The 20,789-nt window shown below is 46.2% G+C and overlaps 1 protein-coding gene across 1 annotated transcript in view; it reads right to left on the bottom strand.

The window, feature by feature from the left end:
• The window catches only part of MYRFL (myelin regulatory factor like), a 942,772-nt gene that overhangs the window by 904,500 nt on the left and 17,483 nt on the right, over positions 1-20,789 (bottom strand). The window contains exon 2 of the mRNA XM_069629965.1: positions 12,706-12,796. Coding sequence (XP_069486066.1) covers positions 12,706-12,796 — 91 coding nt within the window. The remainder of the gene's footprint in view (positions 1-12,705; positions 12,797-20,789) is intronic.

Below are 20,789 nucleotides of genomic sequence, written 5' to 3'. Positions count from 1 at the left end.
AAGAGGAATGAAATGTGCCATTTTTTGAAAATAGGTCCACGACCACAAGAATAGTGTTAAACCCTTGACTGGGTGGTAAATCAGTAATAAAATCAATGGACAATGTGTGCCAGGGTGCTGGTGGGATTTCCAATGGTTGTAATAGCCCAGCCAGTTTCTGCTTGGATGACTTGTTTTGAGCACACACTCCACAAGATAGGATGAATTGGATAATGTCTTTACGCCATGTGGGCCACCAATAATTTCGTTTTACCTTAGCTAGGGTTTTAGTGATTCCGGGGTGGCCCTCGATCAAGGAATCATGATAACCGGACATGACTTGTTCTCGTAGTTCTTGATTTGGTAAGAATAAACGATTCCTGAAGTAGGGCAACTGATCTTTTATCATGTAATGTTCTCCTTGTGCACTCCACGCTTGTAAATGCTCCGGACACCTCAGGTTTTGGATTTCTTCATGTAATTATTTCTGAGTTATGGTTGCTGTGATTCCTAGGAGCTTGTCACTCAGGATGATTGCTATTGGGTAGGGGTCTGCTACCCTTGCTCTTCCACCCCGATACAGGAAAGGGCATTGGCCTTCCCGTTTTTCACCCCTGGTCGAAATGTAATCACGTAGTCATATTCAGTTATTACAGTGATTGTGTGTCTGGCGCCCAAGAGGTAGTGCAGCCATGCCTTAAAGGCTGACTTAATGGCCAGGAGTTCTTTGTCTGTGATAGCGTAATTGAGTTCAGGGGTTGTGAATTTACACGACCAGAAGGCAACAAGGTGTCACTGGCCCATTTCGGGGTCCTTTTGTGAGAGGACGGCTCTGTGAGGACGGCGATGCGACCCTTTCATATTTGTATTGAACTGAGTTCTTTTTCTGTGTCTTTTAGGTGCCGCAACATTTTCAGCATGGATGCCGGTTATGAAGAAGAAATGCGGTGAGTAAGCGCGGTACGCGGCGCCTCTAGATGTTTCCATGCTAACCTGGAGTGTCTTTTCCCTCTTGCAGATGGATGAGAATTTCCGGAGACAGAGTTCACCCAGAGCGGCTGGGATTCAGATAAGCGTTTGAAGCTCGTACAGTCTTTAAAAATAAGCGAAGATTTGCTGAATGCTTACTAATGCCTTTTTTCTGTTCTTTTCCCTTTTCCTTAGGAAGCCGGGTGCCGGGATGGGAATGACACCGCCGAAGATGCCCGCAGAACAGAAGGAGCGATGAATGATGGGCAGAAGCGTCGCAAGGTAAGGCTGTTCCTAACGGTGTTCTTGTTCTTGCAGGAGCTGAGCGCAATAGAAAGATGCAGGCCTACTGGAGACCAATCCGAACACGGTGAGTGTCACGCTGCAGTTGCAGAAAACACAAAGCATGTTTCTCAGCCTGGGCGTGGCTTAAATAGTCTCTGGGTATCCCAGGTGTCTCTGGGTTGAACCACACCCAAAAGACTAGACTGCACATGCAGTTCTGGGAACCGAAATATTTGGGGGCATCCATCTTGTCCCCATCAATGCACTACAAGTCCAATCCCCAATGTTATCCTATGGGAGTGAGTGAGTCTGGTGCCACAAGCGCCAAGTCTGACTCCAAGTGGGTCTTTGGAGGGATGGAGAGGCCATTGAGGGCCATGTTGGTGATTGTGGCCTGGCTCCAGCCTGACATCTTGGAGGGCTGGGGACATGAGGGGCAAGACTCATGACAGGTTCATAGACATTTCAAGTAATTTGCATGCATCGCTAGGATGATCCATCTGCCTGTTGACGGAATCTCACAATTATACAAATACATTCTCATACATAAAGACCCTTCAGAAAGTGTAAGCCACCTTTAAATGGGGTCTGTTTTTGTAAATGTCCTTGGTATGTTCCCAATTAATATCAATGAGTATTTAAATATTGAAGTACAATTAATCTCATTCTTTTGCTCTAACGCATCCTGTAGAGTTTAACTCTTTATTTGTATACCTCGTATTGCACTTTTCTTTGTTTTAAATATTTCATGTAGTACATCTTTTATATGTAGATGATAATCATTGTTTCAAAGATTTCATGGAAACCTTTGATGAGGATGTTTAAGACATTTCCATATAGGGTTAGTCATTGAATCACTGAAAAGGAATCAGGATTGAGTATGGTACTTGGGTGTGACAACAGTAAAATTATGCTGTTGAGTTTCTGATATGCACAATAACACCTGAATACACATATCTAAAATGGCTCATTAACTATGAAATAAATTATTAAACTTGCGCTGGTACCTGCCCAAGACATCACCCCATCGCCTGCCCTACACCGTTCTTGCCTACCACACCAGCCGTTCTTTCTGTCTCACATTCCGCCCATCCTACCCATGGCTGCGCCCACTCTACTGACTTCCCAGTCCGCAGGAACTCTGATAGACGCAAGTGGAACTACCCCAGCACGAGAGCATCATGCCCTACCCCTGGTTACAGCCCTACTAGAACCATTGTCCTAACAGACTCTCAAACTACTATCCTGAACCTAACCAATCGCAACAATAGACTTGGTGCCAGAATCCACCATAAAAATAGTAACCGTCTAGCTAAACTACCTAACAAGACCAACAATCAGACTGTAGTTTCTAACAACTCCAACCCACTCACACTAAAAGGAGCACTTCTAAATGTTAGATCCTTAGTCGCCCACTCCATAGACACTGCCGACATCATCCTGACAAACAACCTGGACGTCCTTGCTGTGACTGAAACCTGGTTGCATGATGCTGCGGGACCCTCTCTTACCTTAGCTATCCCTGATAACTACGCCATCCTCAGAGCAGACAGACCCAACGCACGAGGAGGTGGTGTAACTATCATCTTTAAATCCTCGCTAGACATCAGACTAGCCACCTCCTCTCCACTTAAATTATGTGAGCATCTCACAGTTAAACTGCAAACCTCTCCCAAGAGTACAATCACAATGCATCTAATATATAGACCCCCGGGTCCACCTGGCTCATTTGAGGAAGATATCACTTCACTGGTAGCCGAAAGCTCTAAACCCTCAGCACAAATGATTATACTTGGGGATTTCAATCTTGGGTTTAATGACCCTCATGACACCGCAGCTACTGCCCTGGCTACTGCACTAGCTGAGCATGGCTTCCTACAACTTTGTTCCCAACCCACCCACTCGAAAGGTAGGACTCTCGACTGGGTAGCTGCTCTTAACTGCAACATTACCCTTAAGGACCCCCTACCTCTCGCCTGGACGGATCACTACTTCCTCTCATTAGATATTAATATCAGCAACTTAGTGCCCAAAACGCCTTTTATTGCACCGGCCTGCCCAACTAGGAACAAGAGCAATTTTACAGCTGAAGCCTTAATACCCTTGGTGGCCCCTATTCTGAACGCACTACCAGCTACAGCTGACTTGAACCTGTTGGTGAATTCCTATAAAGATTCCATGTCTAAAGCTATCGATATCATTGCCCCACTGAAAATGCGCAAAGGGAAACCGAAAGCTCACCTGAACACTTGGTACACCCCTGAGCTCAAACTACTCCGACAATGAAAAAGTAAACTCGAAACACTATGGAAATCAGTTCCTTCAGTAGTAAATAGAACTAATCTTACCAATATTACCAATCTCTAGAAAAATGAGATCACAAGTGCTAAAAAAGTATCTCTTAATTCCAGGATTTCTCAGGCAGGCTCTAGCATGAGAGAGCTTTTTAACATCCTAAAGGAATTAGAAAATCCTAATGCTCCCACAGATACCTGCACTAAGGATAAACTCTGGTGCACGGGGATCCAGAATGCCCATGCCAACAAAATTACAGGGCTCCAAACCAAAATTGAAAACAAACGACAACAACTCACCCATTTTTTATTTTCAAATTTGTTTATTGGCATTTTCGTTATAGTTACATATTTCAAGGTGACCGATTGGTCAGCGACATTCAGCCTTTGTGGTCAAACAACAAACTTTACATAACATGAACATAAACAATAGAAACATTAACTATCTCCGATTCAAGGGTGGGTGATGACTGATGAGGTTGTAAGCGGGGAGGAAGCGGCCGGGCAACATGGACACGGGTATGGGCTTTCCGAGAATGTTAATGCTGGAGGGGCTTGGTTTCGAATGTCTTAGGCAATCATTCAGGTCCTGTGCTAGGGCCGGTGGGTGGTTCAGGGGGGCTTATCATCCGAGGAGTGAAACAGTCTAGACATGGTGTCTTTCCAAGCAGCAAGGGCCATGCTTGACTCATCCGTAGATCTAGCCACGCTGTCCTCCCAAGCTCTTGTTTCGGCGGTCGCCCATCTTTCAAATTCTTTGCGCCATGCCCTTTGATTTGGTCCTGCCGGTCGTTTCCATGCCATGGCGATGGTTCTTTTGGCTGTTATGCATAGCAAGTCCATCAGCTTAACCGCATATTTGAGTTTGGCCAGTCTGGGGTAGCAGCCTAGAAGGCATTCTGCTGGGGTCCATTTATATCTGGTGACTTCTGCCTCTTCGCAGGTTTTTTTTACCGTCGACCAGAGGCTACGGGTTTTGGTGCAGTTCCATAACATATGGATTAAGTCTGCTCCCTCTATCCCACACCAGGTGCACTGTGTCTGGGCGGTTTTGTTGAACTTAGCGATCCTGCTCGGGGTTAAGTAGGTACGATAGAGTACATTTAACTGGAGTAGCCGAAATCTCTGGTTTCTAGAGACCTCTTTCGGGAAGGACAGCGCTCTGCTCCATTCCTCTTCGGACAGCTCCAGTCCCATGTCTGATTCCCAGCGGGTCTTTAGTATATCACCGCAGGGGTTGGGGATGTCAACAAGGAGTTTATATATCTGAGATATTGCTTTCCCCTCTTCACTCAGGGTGTACATCAAGGCCAAGAGGGGAGTGATCTCTGGTTCTTCTGGCCAGGTGTCCCATTTTGTGCGTGCTATCTTGCGGATCTTTTGATACCACAGGAATTGGCCAGCGTGAATGCCCTCTTCCTCCTGCAACTCAGCGAACTCCCTGAATGTGCCTCCGGAGTATAGATCGCCCCAGGTGTATACTCCTTTTTCCTCCCAGTGCCTAATGGTGTGGAGGGTGGTGACAGATTTGTCGAGTCCCGAGAGTATTGGCACTTCTTGGAAGTATGGTTGCTTCAGGTGTAACACCGTCTTGGTTCTGCACCATATTTTCCTGCCTAGGATTGTTAGAAAAGGCTGATCGTGTAGCAGAGTTTGAGGGGCCCAGAGCAATTCCCTCAGGCGAATTGGGGAGATCATGGCCTGTAGGAGGGGGTTCTCCGAAGTGGTCCCGTCTGCTAGCCATTTGGTTACATGGCTTAGCTGAGCTGCAAGGTAGTATTTCTCTAGACTAGGTAACTGGATCCCTCCTTGGCTGTGCGGTAATACTAAGGTAGACAATGCCACCCGATGTCTGCCCTTACCCCATAGAAACTCCTTAATTATTGTGTCGAGAAGCTGAAAGAAGGGCTTGGTGATATAGAAGTGCACATTCTGGAACCCATATAGGAATCTAGGGAGAATGATCATCTTGGTTATTGAGGCCCTGCCCAGCATGGATAATGGAAGCTTAGACCAGAAACTTATGGATTTGCGCAATTTGGGTATCGCAGCCATCGTGTTTCGTGTATGCATTTGTTCTGGGGTGTGCATTATCTGGATCCCAAGGTAACGGAAAGATTCGGTCTCCCACTTTATGCCCACTGAGGGAAGCTCTTCTGCAGATTTATTTTTCAGGGATGCTAATGGAAACATGCAGGATTTCGTTTTGCTAAATTGTATGCCCGAAACTTTGGCGTAGTTATCAAGGATCTCCAGTATTGTCGGGACATTGAGATGAGGGTCGTTAACATATATTAGGACATCGTCTGCATATAGTGAAACAATATGGTCAGTCCCGCCCAGCCTAATTCCTGCATCAAAAAATTGCTGCCTAAGGAAGATCGCAATGGGTTCTAGACCCAGGATGTAGAGCATGGGAGAGAGTGGGCAGCCCTGCCTAGTGCCCCTGCGAATTTCCCATGTGTCTGATACATATTTCCCGGATTTTATCCTGGCCCTAGGTTCATTATATAGGATCTCTACCCATCTGATAAATCGTTGACCGAGCCCAAAGCCTTCCAGGACCGCTATCAGCCACTCCCAATAAATGGAATCAAATGCTTTAATAGCATCCAGGGAGAGTAGTGCGAGTTGTTTTCCGCTTGTATTGGTTTCAGCTATAATGTGCTGTAGCCTGCGTAAGTTTAAGGACGTGTTACGTCCAGGTATAAAGCCGTTTTGGTCTTCATGTACTATGTCACCAATCACTTTGGACAGACGTCTCGCTAGTATTGTCGTTAGTATTTTCACATCATAGTTAAGCATGGCGAGCGGGCGGTAGGAGTCGCATTTATTGGAGGGTTTATTGGGTTTGAGCATCGGGACCAGTAAGGTTTCCCTCATACTGTCAGGTAGGATACCAGTTTCGAATGTCTCAGAAAAGACCTGGTGTAACAGGGGCGTCAGGGTGGGTTCGTATTCCTTGTAGAATTCTGGGGGGAGTCCATCGCATCCTGGGGTCTTACAAGTAGCGAGGGACCTAATAGCCTCTGTTATGTCTTCCGGTGTGATGTCGGAGTCTAGGGCTTCGGACTGCATTGGTGACAATTTGGGTAGGCCAATTTCCTCTAGGGTGTCCAATATCTGGTCCTGTGGGACCTTGTGTGTGTGGGAGTATAGTTGTGCATAGAATCGTTGGAAGGTATTGTTTATGTCTTGTTGAGTCCTGTGTTCTATGCCTTGTTCGTCTTGTAGTGCTGTAGTAGTATGCCTAGGGTGTTCTTTTTTGCAGAGCCACGCTAGTAGCCGACCTGGTCTATCGGCCTCTGCATGTGCTCTATTAGTTCTAACGCTAAAATCGAACTTAGCCAGCCTGTCCCATGCCCTGGAGCAGTCCTCCCTAAGAGAACTCAGTTCTTCCTCCCTCCCCAACGTGCCAATAGGGGTGGACTCTAGTTGTTGGACTGCCAACTCTTTCTGGTTCAGTTCCTCCCGTAGTAGTTTCCTGATGCCTCCTGCTTTTGCAATTGTTTCTCCCCGTATTACCACCTTTAGGGCATCCCATAGCGTACCTATTTGGTCCACACTGCCTGTGTTTACCGCTATATAGTTTTCTAAGGACTCCTGGAGCTCATCCCTGAAGGTCGGGTCTTTCAGAGCCTCAGCAGGCATTCTCCACATAGGGATGGGCGGTCTAGGGCTGTTGTGTTGCCAGTCTAATAGGAGTGGGGAGTGGTCGGAGATGGTCCTTCCTAAGTATTGTGCGTTAGCCGTCTGAGGCGTGTGTTCTCTGCTTATGAAAAAATAATCTAACCTCGTGTGTAGTTTGTGTGGGGATGAGTAATATGAGTATGTCCTTTCGTTTGGGTGGAGGTCCCGCCAAGCATCTACCAGATCAAATTCGTTGACCGTTGCATTTAGGGATGAGGTGGCAGCGGGGAAGCCGCTTGCCGGTGGATAAGACCTATCTAGTTCAGGATTGTGAACGCAATTAAAATCACCACCCCACAAGAAGAGACCATCCCGATACTGTGACATCTGGGCGCTAAGTGTTTTTAAGTGAGCTGGGATATTATTGTTAGGGAAGTATGAGTTTACTATACATATTTCTCTTTGTTCCACTGTTCCCCATATGATCAGATATCTACCTTCAGGGTCCCTCACCAACCTGCGTAGGACAAACGGTACCTGGGGGTTGAACCAGATGAACACCCCTCTGGCGAATTTAGAGTAGGGGGCTCCGTAGCCTTGTCCCCCCCAGTGTTCTCTGAGTTTCTCATCCGCTTCAGCGGTGCAGTGAGTCTCTTGTAGGAGAGCAATGTCCACTCTCTTCCTCTGTAGGTAGGATTTAATCCTGTTCCTGCGGGGGTAGGTGCCCAGGCCCCTTACATTCCAGGTCAATAGTCTAATGTGTGTAGCCATCTTGTTTCCGCAAAACACTAAGAGAGCCCCCACTTCCACCAGTGAAGCAGATGGTGGCGACCGGCATCGCCGGTTCGGCACTGTTTTGTGCGGTCCTGCCCATCCCGGCCCTCCAGCCAGTTCCCCCACCCGTCAGTTGTAATTTTGCCTTCGGAGATTTATCAACATTAACAACCTCCTTCCCGTGGGATGGATCAACAGAAAAGAACAACAGTAAACTGCCCCCAGCAGTTGTTATGAACTCACAACGCTCGGGGGCTCCCGGGCCTTCCAGTCCTCTCCAGGTCTTCCAGCCCGGGTGATGTGTAGGTATTTTACCTGCACCGCTTCGGTTGGGGTGGGTCGTCAGTGTTTTTGCACAAGAGCCTCCGAGCTCCTGCCCGATTGCGTCGCCTTCTTGGTGTGGCGATGCGATTTATTCCGAAGTAGTAACCGTGGTTGATGTGTCCTTCAGCTTCTCGCGTGATCTTTGTCGTTGCCCTGGTGTTTATTGTTTCTCGCTGTACCCTCCGCATCTTCAGCCAGATTGTTGTGCTCAAGCCATAGATTTGTCGCCGCTGGGGTTTCAAGGAAGATTGCCTTCCCGTTGTGGAGCACTTTGAGTCTCGCTGGATATAGCAGCATATATTTAAGGTTGAGTTTCCTTAGAGTGGCCTTCACTGGTATAAAAGAGTTTCTCGCCCGTTGTACTACTGGGGTGTAATCAGGATACATGACTATTGACGCCGCGCCTCTTTTGATCTCTCCGCCTTCTCTCGAGAACCTCAGAATGGCCTCCCGATCCCTGAAATTTAGGATTTTAGCTATTATGGGTCTCGGATGTGAGCCGGGGGGAGGTCGCTTTTGAAGGGATCGGTGAGCTCGCTCCACAGAGAAACCCTGGGTGAGTTTGCCTGCCCCGATTTCCTGCAGGAACAGCGTTTCAATGTATTCGGTGGGGTCGGGGCCCTCTGAATCCTCCGGTATCCCCAGTATTCGGACATTGTTGCGGCGGGCACGGCCCTCCGCATCTTCTGAGCGCGTTTCTAGCCGGGCTACTGTGGATTCCAGCTCTTTGACTTTCGCCCTGAGTTCCTGTGTGGTCTCCGTTGTTTCCCGCAAAGAGGCTTCAGCAGTGACCATTCTGTCGGTTAGGTTTCGCGCGTCTTGTCTCATCAGTTGAATGTCTGATTTTATTTCGCCGATCTTGTCTTCCATGGATGTTCGCAGTGCTGCTATCGCTTGTAGGATTTGGGAGTCTCTAGGATCTGTTGCCTGAGTCGGGGATCCTTGAACAGCGCTCATCTCCTGTGGAATCTGTTGTTTTGGTCGGACTGAGGTGAAGGCATCCATTGTGACAAGTTTGGGTTTGTGCTTTGGAGGTGGCATTCCTTCTAGAGAGGGCTTTGATGAGGTGCTATATGATGTTCGCTTCAAGCTCGTCCACCAGGGCTCTTAGGAGAGTGTTCCGAGAGGTATGTGCAGTGTCCTCGCTGCCTGCAGTGGCAGCGTATCCGTTGAGTCGTTTATGCAACTGATGCCCTCGCTTCTCGTTGTTGTTGGGCCAGACCGTGTTCACATGTTTTGGGGCAGGTCCGCACAGTGTTATGGCCCCTCTCAATGGCCTGGTTCTCGCGGTGTTACTTTTATCGGGACCACTGGTTGTCGGGAATATGGGGCCGTCGTGGTTCGGTGAGCTTGTGGCCCTGTGGCTCCTCAGGTCGTTTTCAGTGAGGGAGGGTGCCAGTCACTGGTTTGTTGTAGGCGCTGTCTTCCTGCATGCAGCAAGGTGCTCCCTTTCACTCGTCTCGTTACTTTAGGATAATGATCAGGTAGTTGCCAGCGGGTCGTTCTTCCTCTTGGGGGTTGCGGGGGTTATGGTGCTTTGCTGGTTTCCCCAACCATGGGTGTATCCCTGGGCAGAAGGTGGGGGAATGTCCGCTGGGGCGAGGCCACTCCCGGCCGCCGGTGCGGGACGTTCCTTATGCTGGGGCCCGGCACTTCAGCGTTGTGTGTAGCTATCAGTCCGCGTTATATGGCTGGGCCGTGTGATGGCCCTCACCGCGGGGCTCACAGGCCCTCGTTGTGGCCTGGGTGCTTCTTGGTGTCTTGAGTGGCCCGTATCATGTGCGCGGGCCAAGTGGTAGTCGCCCGCAGGGCCCCCACCTGTCGGGTTCAAAGAAGGGCTGGAAGGCCCAGTCTGCCCCTCCGCGTGGTGTTCCTCGTCTGTTTAGGGGCCCGTAGCAGCCCGGGCCACCAGCCCCGGCCTTCACCTCCTCTCTTGCAGCAGCGGTGTGTGGCGGTGTGCGCCCCGCGGCGGTCTCAGCGCAGGGATGAGAGGTGCAGTGGTCTGCTCACCGTCTGTGGCACAGATGACCAGTAGATCATCACCATCCGGAGCCGCAGGTGCCGCCTCCTTCAGTTCCCGGGCTCTCCTCGTCTGCGGGCTTCGGACGAAGTCGCGGCCGCCATTTTGGATTCTCGGGGACCGAAGCGCGGAGGTCGCGTTTTCGGTGTTGCCGGCTCCGTTTTCGTTCGGATTTTTTCTCGGGCGAAGCAGGCTCGGATGAGGCAGCTGGAGGTATGCTTATTTCCGTCCTCGGTTCGGGCTGGAAGTTCCTACGAGGATCGGTCTCAGGATCAGGGCAGGAGCTCAGGAGAAGTACGTCCTCAGTCCATGGATCTAGACCACGCCCCGACAACAACTCACCCATGGCTCTACTTCCAGCACTACCCTTCCATCGCCCACTGCCATCAGCTCAGGTTTCACTTTCAAAAAGGTAACCATACCAGAAGTACAAAAAATCATAGCCTCCTTGAAATCTTCGTACTGTAAGGGGGACAGCTGCCCCACTCAGATCATAAAAGATGCAGCCAGGGATCTATCCCCTTTCATTACCAAACTAATAAACCTGTCATTTACCAGCAACACAGTCCCAAGCAATCTGAAACAATCATGGGTTCTACCATTGTTCAAAAAACAAACTCTCGACCCATCTATACCTACCAATTATAGACCTATCACCACCGTGCCATTCTTACTAAAAATTCTTGATAGAGTGGCCTATGTACAAATTCAGAACTACCTTGAGACAAACCAATTACTGGGAATTCGTCAGTCTGGCTTTCGTCCTCAACATGGAACGGAAACGGCCCTTGTTGATCTCAAGAGCCAGATCGACGAACTCAAAGATAAAGGTAGGGCTGCCATCCTTCTTCTCCTAGACCTTTCCGCTGCCTTTGACTTGGTTGACCATAAAAGCCTGTGCAACCACTTGTCATCGGCAGCACACTACTCCCACTCTGCGGTCACATGGATCCAATCCTTCCTTGATAACAGGACCATGCGCGTCTTCTCACCCTTAGCAGCGGCCGACCCGATTCTCATTACCTGTGGTGTCCCACAAGGCTCTTGTGTTTCGCCCACTTTGTATAATATATTTACAAAGCCTCTATTCGACAAGCTGGACCATCTGGGTGTCACCTACACCAACTATGCAGATGACACCCAGATACTCCTAACTCTATCCGGTAACTACAATTTGGACGCCAACCGGATCAATGAAGTATTTTCCATCATTCAGGCATGGATGGCCACACATGGCCTCTGCCTGAATGATGACAAGACCGAACTGCTCCTTGTCGGCTCACCTAATACCATCCTGAAACTTAGCCCCAGTTATACCAGCTTCTACTGCTGCGCCCAGCTGCCCAAGGGCTTGATGTGCATTATCAAATAAACAAACAAACAAACAAACAAACCATTGATGGAAACACCATTCCCATCGCGAAAAGTGTAAAAATGTAAAAACACTTGGTTTCTATCTAGACATGGACACTAACCTCTCCAAACAAATCAATATGACCGCCTCAGCCACTGCTTACACACGTAAGCTAATTAGGGCTTGTAGACCCTTGCTATCCACCAACAACTGCCTCACATTAGACAAAGCACTCATACAGTCCAAACTGGACTACTGTAACAGCCTATATGTAGGCACAAATAAATCTGTAATCAATAAACTGCAAGTTCTCCAAAACAATGCTCTCCGAGCTGCTCTCAATATTCCTAGGAGAGAACATATCTCGGCTACTAGAATATCATGTAAATGGCTCTACATCCAACAAAAAATTGATCTAAAAACCATTTGCCTCACCTACAAAGCACTCAACCACCTAGCCTCGCCCTATCTAACCAATACATTCACCTTTAAACAGACTACTAGAATTACAAGATCCTCCAACTCACTACAACTGATGGTGCCCAAATACACCCTTAAAAGAGCTGACGGAACCAGCTTCCTGGTTCTAGCCTCACAACTCTGGAACACTATTCCACTGGACATCAAACCCATCCCCACCTTTCAACCTTTCAGAACCAAGGTCATCACCCGGCTACTAAACAAATAACCAACACGACTGTATGCTTAACGACCTTCACACTGTCTGTTTGTTACTTGCACTAACTGTATTCTTGTAATTTGTATATATGTTGCACAAATGTTCCATTGTATTCACCTATGCCTGTAACTAGATGATTGAGCGCCCATATACCCCTGGGTCTGGAGCGCTATGCAAATAAATAAACAAACAAACAAAAACAAACCAAGGTCATATTGACTTGCATTATGAACTCGCATCTGTAACTTATACAATTGTAAACAACAATTGAAATCCATTGTGCTCACTGGGTTCTGATTTTACTAAGCAGCACCTTCACAACACATGCCACAGAGAGGCATAGACAGACATACAGCAACACAGTGAACAAATTAGTCACCATTCAAATCCTACTTACAAAGCTCCAAATGCAAAGTCATTACTGATATATTCTTCAAGCATACTTGTGTCCACCACAGGATTCTCCAAAGCGCTGTGCACATCGTGTCCTGAAATTGCAAAAATATAAATCAGCTATTAGTGACCGTTGTTGCCCAAAATGAGATACATTTACACAGCAATTTAAGTTGTACAGGGTGGATTGATAAAATCTCCTAGCATAATATTGCTGTAAAAAATTGAATTGCAGAACGTAGGTGCACAAACATTCTCACTGGCATATTGTGCTTTAAAATGTGAAATTTCATACTTAGGCCACACGCCAGACAACCCTTGTAGTAGAACAGAGGAGGCAGAGCCTCCAAAATGTGCCCCTCTCAGTTTATGAAGTGGCCCCTCCCATCACCAGTTAGTCCCCCCCAGAATGAAGGTTTTGGTGCACCCCCGACCTAGCCCCAAATCTATGAAACAGTCTCCCCACTTTGCCATTCATTAAAATAAAAACTTTCTTAGGACAGGAAGGTGGCAGGCACATTTTTCCTTCTAGCGGCACTCAGCAGTAATCAGTGAGGTGGATAAAGTATGAAAATGGCTCTTGGCTCCAGGTGTTTAAAGGCACATCCCTGCCATGACAGAAGCAGGATGTCAGGAGAGGAATAAGGAATGTGCCAATGGTCTAGAGCTTCACTTCCAATCTAAATGTAATGCCCTGCCGGAGGCCAACACCAGGGAATCCAGACCCACAAAAAGATCTGCATCCGAGGCAGGGTCTTAAATTATCAGGAGTACTGGATTCTAAATGTAGGTTTTGTGTGGCTATATGTTATGTTACTTGAATTTGTAGAGCGCACGGTCGCCCAAAGGCATCATGGCGCTAGTGAGGGGGCTGCTTGGCTGAGAAAGACAGTAGGAAGCCAGGGAACTAGAATAAAGTGGTCTTCAGAGCTTTCCTAAAAGCCAGATGGTTGGAGATAGATTTGAGTGGCAGTGGGAGGATGTTCCAAAGCTTGGCCGCGGCGATGGAGAAGGCTCTGCCGCCGAATCTTTCCCGGTTATACCTAGGCACGACAAGTAGGTTGGTGGCCGAGGAACGGAGATCACGATCCGGGATATATCGGAGGCACTGAAACCATCTTTAATCTAATTCCGTAAAGACCTCTGCATGCAGTGATCCGTTGATCTGATCACATGCAATGTGGGGCATGAGATACAGAGTTGTTTGGCCAAGAATGCTCAGCTTTTCGTGCAGAGAAAGGTGAATGTGATCCTCTATACACCAGGGAGTTGTGGGAGCAGGTTTAATTCGCGGTTTAGTTTTGGAGCATACGTTTTATGTCGCAGCCCTATTTTGCACAAGTGAAAATGGTTTAGTTTGTTTAAACAATACAGAAGGTAAAATGCATATCAAAACAAATGACAACAATAAGATGTTTAAAAACCATACAAATTACCATATCATAAAATATTTGGCAAAGTAGTCCAATTTGTTTAGGATTACAGAATAGCCAATACTGCGGTTTGATTGGTTGAGAAGGATTTCTTTTTCTTAGGCATTAAAAATTGACTTCTTCAGCGACTAAATAAAATTAACAACAAAGATATCCATGTATTAAAAGGTTATCCAGCATGTGTGCAACTGAACCTTTTTATAAAGTTTAAAATGATATGCTTCACATGGTGAAGAGGCCAAAAAAGAACCAGTGCGGCATTTCACCACATCTCCCAGATTTTCCAAGTTTAGCACATTTACTTTCTCTAGTCGTTTAAAAATCACGAAGCAATAGGCGACATGCATTGTCATCACATGGTGGCCATCTTGGATTTGTGTTAACCTTTCTTCACCCTATAACATGGAAGACATTTTAGACTAGTGCTAATCTCTGCATGGCGGGGTGTATGCAGCATGCACTGTGGAAATGAATACGAGACTGGTAAAGGAATTACATGATCCTGTACATTTAGACGTTCCTTTAGGTGGACTTTTGACTGTTAACTTTAATGGAGAAAAGGTAAGAAGGGTGATTTGTGAACTAGAAAAATGTGTGATCTTCATGCCCAACGATTATTTGGAATGGCCATATAATTTGAATACCTATTCCTACAAAGGACTAGCAGCTTGCTTTTGTACAGCAAGATGGTACCATATAAATGGTTGCATCTGTTCCATGTGGGAGCCTGCACATTACTGCATGGAATGAGTGTTGGAGAAAATGGAAGAAGAGGACACCAAAGAGGAGAGGAACATGGTGATTGGGGAAGCATGCTCCAAGAGGAGAAAAAGGTGAGCATGGTGCCTTATCTAAAGAGGTAAAGAAAATAGGGGCTGCGGCCTGTGTAAAGACAGCAAAAGTAAAAAGCAAAGTCTGTGGCTAAAGAGAAGGACCGAGAGAGAAAAGGCCGAACCCCAGGCCAAAGAGATAACAGAAGGGAAAAAGAAGCCCTGGTTAGAGAAAGTAGAGTGCGGAAAGGCTAAAGCTCTGTTAAGATTAAAAGAAGTAAGGGCAAGAAAAGCTGAAACTCTGGCAAAGGTAAGGGCAGGGAAAGGATGAAGCCTTAACCAAGAAAAGGCAGGGAGAAACGACAGAGGTCTTAACTCACAGAAAATTAAAGGCAAGCTAGAGGAGTGACCTCTGCATTCACCCATGGAATATACAAGTCGGAGGAGCTGTCTGAGCAGTAACTGTTGCATCTTGTAAGTTAAAGAAAGTTAGGTGCGGGAATTCCAGAGATACATGCCATTACCGTTCTAGAGCCCATCCAGTGTCAAGGATAAGCGGTTCCGCTGTCGAGGAGTATCAGCATGTGTGGTCGAGCCCCGTAGCAAAGGAGTTATCGATAAGCTGCCCAGAAAATACATCTCACTGTGAGTTCATGAAGAGCAAAACACATTTGGCAATGAGTGATGCGTGAAAGATAAGGGGCCCAACAACTGGTATTACAACAACGCTGGCAACTCGTGAGGGTTTCGGTGAGAGGCGCAATCCATGCAAATCAAAGGTCCGGTGTTGAGAGATGAACAGGAACTGCAGGCAAGTGTGAAGCTGGACAGATTACATTACCGAAATTGTTATAAAGAAGCATCCATTACTGTATTTGCTGAGTGCACATATAGTACTTCAATTTGTTAAAGGAAAGAATCTTCTGACTGCATAGTACATAAAAGATAATAACAAAGCAATGGCATAATTTACATGGGGACTGAGTGGGTATCTTCTAGAGCGTCATCCACTGTACAGCAAGAAGCAGAGGATTACAATGAGAAAAACATACATCCTAATTAAGAGAAGAACTCAAAAGAAAATATCAGAAGATCTCAAAGACTGAACCAATCCTTTAACTGTACATCCTCCCGAAAGTCTTTTACCCATTCTCAGGGAGCCAGTCATTCCTTAGCTGGAATGAAAACCATATTGGTGACATTATTTTAATGCAGTAGATCAAGAAGGTTTTCCCAAAGTACATATTCAAGTCATCAATAATGGATTTCCATTCCCATAAGCACGGGAATACTAGGAAGAGGGATAAAGTAATACAGATCCCCCAATGTCAAGAGCATAAACCGCGCACTAGTTGTTACAAGCATTTTCCTACAGTGGGGAAATGTACACAGTTGAAGCAGCTGACTAATCAGAGCTGCTGGCAGGAGAAGATTGCATCTCTCGGACACACTCAAAGGTTCAGAAAGCACGTGCACGACAGAGAAACCAAGTGTCCAAAGGCCAAGAGGAGTACCCAATATAATTGAATCAGATAGCACTAAATAGAAGGACAGAATGGGCAACCCATGGTTCCCTCACACGTGGTGTAAGACCAGAAGACAAGGCCCATTCACAAAACTCCAGACAAATATGGTAATGTGAAGAAAACAGTTAGCAAGGTCAACTACAAAGAAGCAGCCTTGTCTTTGGCCTAACTGATGAGAGATGGTAGGCTAATTAGCTAAGAAAGGCAGTTGTCTGACGTCATTCCTTTACACCTCGGTTTCATTGCTTAGGTGCTGCTAACAAACCAAAAGTCCAAGGTTAAGAGAGTGCAAACCAATCTGGAGGGTCCAAGTAATGGTGGAACCTACATTGCTGCAGAAGCCTATCCACTGCTGTTGTTATGCTGTTATCTGTATTTTACTTAGTTAGAGGTTGTTCAAGGCGTGCCTACCAGATAAGGGACATCCAATGATAACCAATCCCTCCACCCAGTAGGTATTACTGTTAGCCACGTAGGATGATGTTGCAGCTGGAGTATGTTGAATTATAAAATCTTTTGTGTAAATGAAATGTGTTGTGTGTGTGATCTACAATCTGTTTGTTTACCAGGTTTCCCTACTCTCCGGTTATTTGGACCTGAGAACATTTATTGTGGGAATCCCATTCAGCACTTGAAATGCTCCAGGTGCTATTGCATACTGAGACTGTTGAAGATGAGAGAGAAGCAGTCTGGAAACAAAGGCAGATTAAATTGGTACAGTAAGACAGACAAAAGAGGCTGCTCCTTTCTTACCTACCTATCGAGATCAAAGAGTCTTGTCTTTCTGTTGCCCAACGATCATTAAGTACCAAGTTGAAGCAGGGCTAACAAAACTGTGCTCATCTGTGATACTGTCACAGAATGTTGTATTTAAGGTGGTTGAAGCAGTAGCACACTGTGAAGCAATGGAGCCTTACCCCACAGTGACAGTAGCAGAAGGGAGTTGTCGAGAGGAGAGCAACACCCTAAGAAGAAGTATCCTGACAAATTATACCAAATAAGCTGTAGAGGTTACAAATATATGGACAGTTGTTGAAGTAGAAGTAGTACTTTTGTCTTTCGAACTGTGTCAAGTCCATCCTGGAAAGAGAATAACCAGGATTACCATTGGTGTGGTTTTCTTTACTGAAATTGGAAGGGGAACTTTTTAACAGGCGGATAAAGAACTGTTACCAGTGGATTTATGTTTGGGTTAACTTTTGTTCATTTATGGAACTTTCAAGAACTGCTTCAAGACTTTACATTTCTTTATGAACACTTGGAGAGATTGACTTTGGACAATCCTGGGATAGGGATCTACCCAGGACAGGTGAGAAGGTTAAGTCACTGGCTGTTTGGTAATCATTTATGTATGTTGTTTATGATTTACTTTGCATGTTTTGACGTTTAGTGTGAGGGCAAGGTTTGTGTATGCTGGGAGAATTTTCCTTAGAATCTAGGCTAGGTAGGGAACTCCCGGTTTGAATAGGTTTAGTTAGGTTTTCTTTTCACTTTTTGGTATCAATAAAATGTCAAATGTTGAGAAAACCAGAAGCAGTTGTTTGCCTTGCATTGCTGACACCTAACACCTCTCATCACCTCCCCCTGATGTTTATCTTGTGCTCTGATGTTGCTTTCTCCCCGTTACCCCCTGGTCATTGTGTGGAATTGGTTGGCTTTTGTGCTCACATTATTTTCAATGTGTGCAACTGACTAACCAGGTAAGCCACTTTGTGAACACACATAGTTAGTGACCTACTATCTCCAAAGAGTTCGGAAGGGAATTTCCCCTTCCCAACCACTGCTATTCTTTACAAATCAGTGTACAACGAGTATCTTTTTTTAAACTTTATTTGGTCCATGGTTACACTTAACCTTAACAAATATATCTATTAAGGAAAAACAAAGAAAGAGTTTATATTTCATTCAATTACAATAAAATAGTTAAAAAAAGGTGAACAAAGAAAAAAAGAAAGGAAAATCAAATAAAAGAGAAAAGCAAGCAGTTTGCTGCCATGCAACCTAAAACGACTCTGCTACACTCAATCACATTGAAGATAAAAATGTCATTTAAAAAGTGCACAGCTGCCATAACCCAATGATTTTTGCCATTTAAGAACATCATAAACTGCCGTACCACCTCTGATGAAAGAAGTTCATATTTCTCTAGTAACTCACCAAAGTAAAAATGTCTACATTCTTTCAGTGCATGGCAGTATAACAAAAATATGTTTCAGCGATTGCAATATGTCTATACTTTTACAAAACCTGCAGTTTGTTTGATATCTCGTAGTGTTGCATCTAATTCCTACAATTTCACATGTCAAAACCAGGTTTCATCTCAGACAAATTATCTGAGTGCACCAAAAGGCACTCAGGGACTTAATGAAGTAAGCCTGGACAAACACAGATAGTTCTCACAACAAGGAGTAGTCTAGCGTACAGCCTATATTCCCTAATTCTCTCAATTGTGTGAATCCAGTCAGTTTCTCTGAACCTTCTTTTAGCTTTCCTGTAGTCAGAACCAATTCTCTGACACTTCATGTTCCAACTGACCATTGACAGCCAAGAACCCCTCTCCAATAAGGTTTTCAATTCTCTCCAAATTGTCTGCATGTGTAATCTTATTTATTAGTGACAGGTTCTTCCAGAGGAACACATATTTAATTGATGGTAAACCAAGCTCATATGGGATTACAGCAGCTGGAACCCCGTTAGGAAGTTTCATGACCTTGCGCCAGAAATGACCTTCCAGTGCATCGCAATCCAATTGAACCGGGAGGCATATGTTTTCTGCCCCGTATGTTGTGGTTGCTAAGACCTTCATTTTGTAGAATTCCAAGATTGGAGTTAGAGTACAGAGTATTTTACAACGCTCCCAAACATGAAGGCTAAAAAAAAATGTATATGTGATTATAAAGAGAGCTCATCAACCATTCCAAGACTTCAAGATATGTTATGTTATGTTATTTTACTTTACATTTATATAGCGCCTTATGTACCATTGGTATGGTCTGAAGGCGCTGGTAGGTTGAACGCCCTTTGGAACCGGAGTTGAAGTCAGTGGAGAGAGTAGAGAGAGTCAAAGGTGCGTGCGAGCACGGGATATGTGTGCAGCTGGTGTGGCATTTGTGTGATAGCTGCTTCTTAGCGGTAGGTGTGGTGGTTGCGAGATCAGGAGTATGTGTTCGTTCTGGCAGGATTTATCCAGACCGAAAGTGGCTGCATTAGGCCTGAGGAGAACGCCTGGCTGGGGGGCGGGGGTGTAACCAGCAGTGTTTACTTAGAGTGATGGGGTATATGCGGCAGTTGTTGCTATGGGAACAGTTATACCGAATGGTGTCATAGTATCTCTGTGTTCTAGTTGAATGGTGGTGTAAAGAAAAGAGTAAGCGTGGTGATGTTATATGACGGGTTACATGCTCTTTCAAACGTTCCATGCACTCCAATCCATTCCATGTAAGTCACGAAATTCTATGCACTCCAGTCTGTTCCACGCACCCCAGTCTGCTCCATGCACTCATGCACTCCAGTCCGCCCGACGCACTCATGCACCCCAGTCCGCCCCACGCACTCCAGACCGTTCCACGCATTTGAATCTGTTATATTTACTTCGATCCGTTCCGTGTATTCTAAGTTGTTTTATGCACTTCTTCCGTTCCATCCACATATTTCACACGTTCCATCCACATATGTCCCCCGTTTCATCCACATACATCGCCCATTCCATCCACATACCTCGCCCGTTCCATCCACTTACGTCATCTGCTCTATTCACATACATCACTCGTTCTATCCATATACGTCACCCATTCCATCCATATACTTCACCCGCTCACGCATTCAGCTGCTCTACGTACTCATCTACACTATCCACTCATCCGCTCTACGCAACCTGTCCGCTTTATGCCCTCGCACGCTCTACGCATTCACCTGCTCTATGCACTCACCCGCTCTATGCACTCACCCGCTCTACGCACTCATCCGCTCTACGCACCCCTCCTCTCTTACACACTCATTCGCTCATACACACTCGTCTACTCCAAACATTCGTCGGTTCTACCCACTAGTCTGTTCTATGCAATCATCCACTCTGCGCACTCCTCCGCTCTGCGCACCCCTCCGCTCTGCGCACCCCTCCGCTCTGCGCACCCCTCTGCTCTGCGCACCCATCCGCTCTGTGCACCCATCCACTCCACGGACTCATCCGCTCTATGCACTCGTTCTTTCCACGCATTCATCTGCTATATGCACTCATCAGCTCTACAAAGTCGTTCGCTCATACGCAGTCATCCGCTCTATACACTCATCCGCTCTATACACTCATCTGCTCTATACACTCATCCGGTCTGCACATTCATCTGCTCCAGCGTTCTACAC

Source organism: Ambystoma mexicanum, chromosome 12 (assembly GCF_040938575.1).
Source record: "Ambystoma mexicanum isolate Mex_15411 chromosome 12, UKY_AmexF1_1, whole genome shotgun sequence".
Lineage (NCBI taxonomy): Eukaryota > Metazoa > Chordata > Amphibia > Caudata > Ambystomatidae > Ambystoma > Ambystoma mexicanum.
This window is presented reverse-complemented; position numbering and strand designations above follow the sequence as displayed.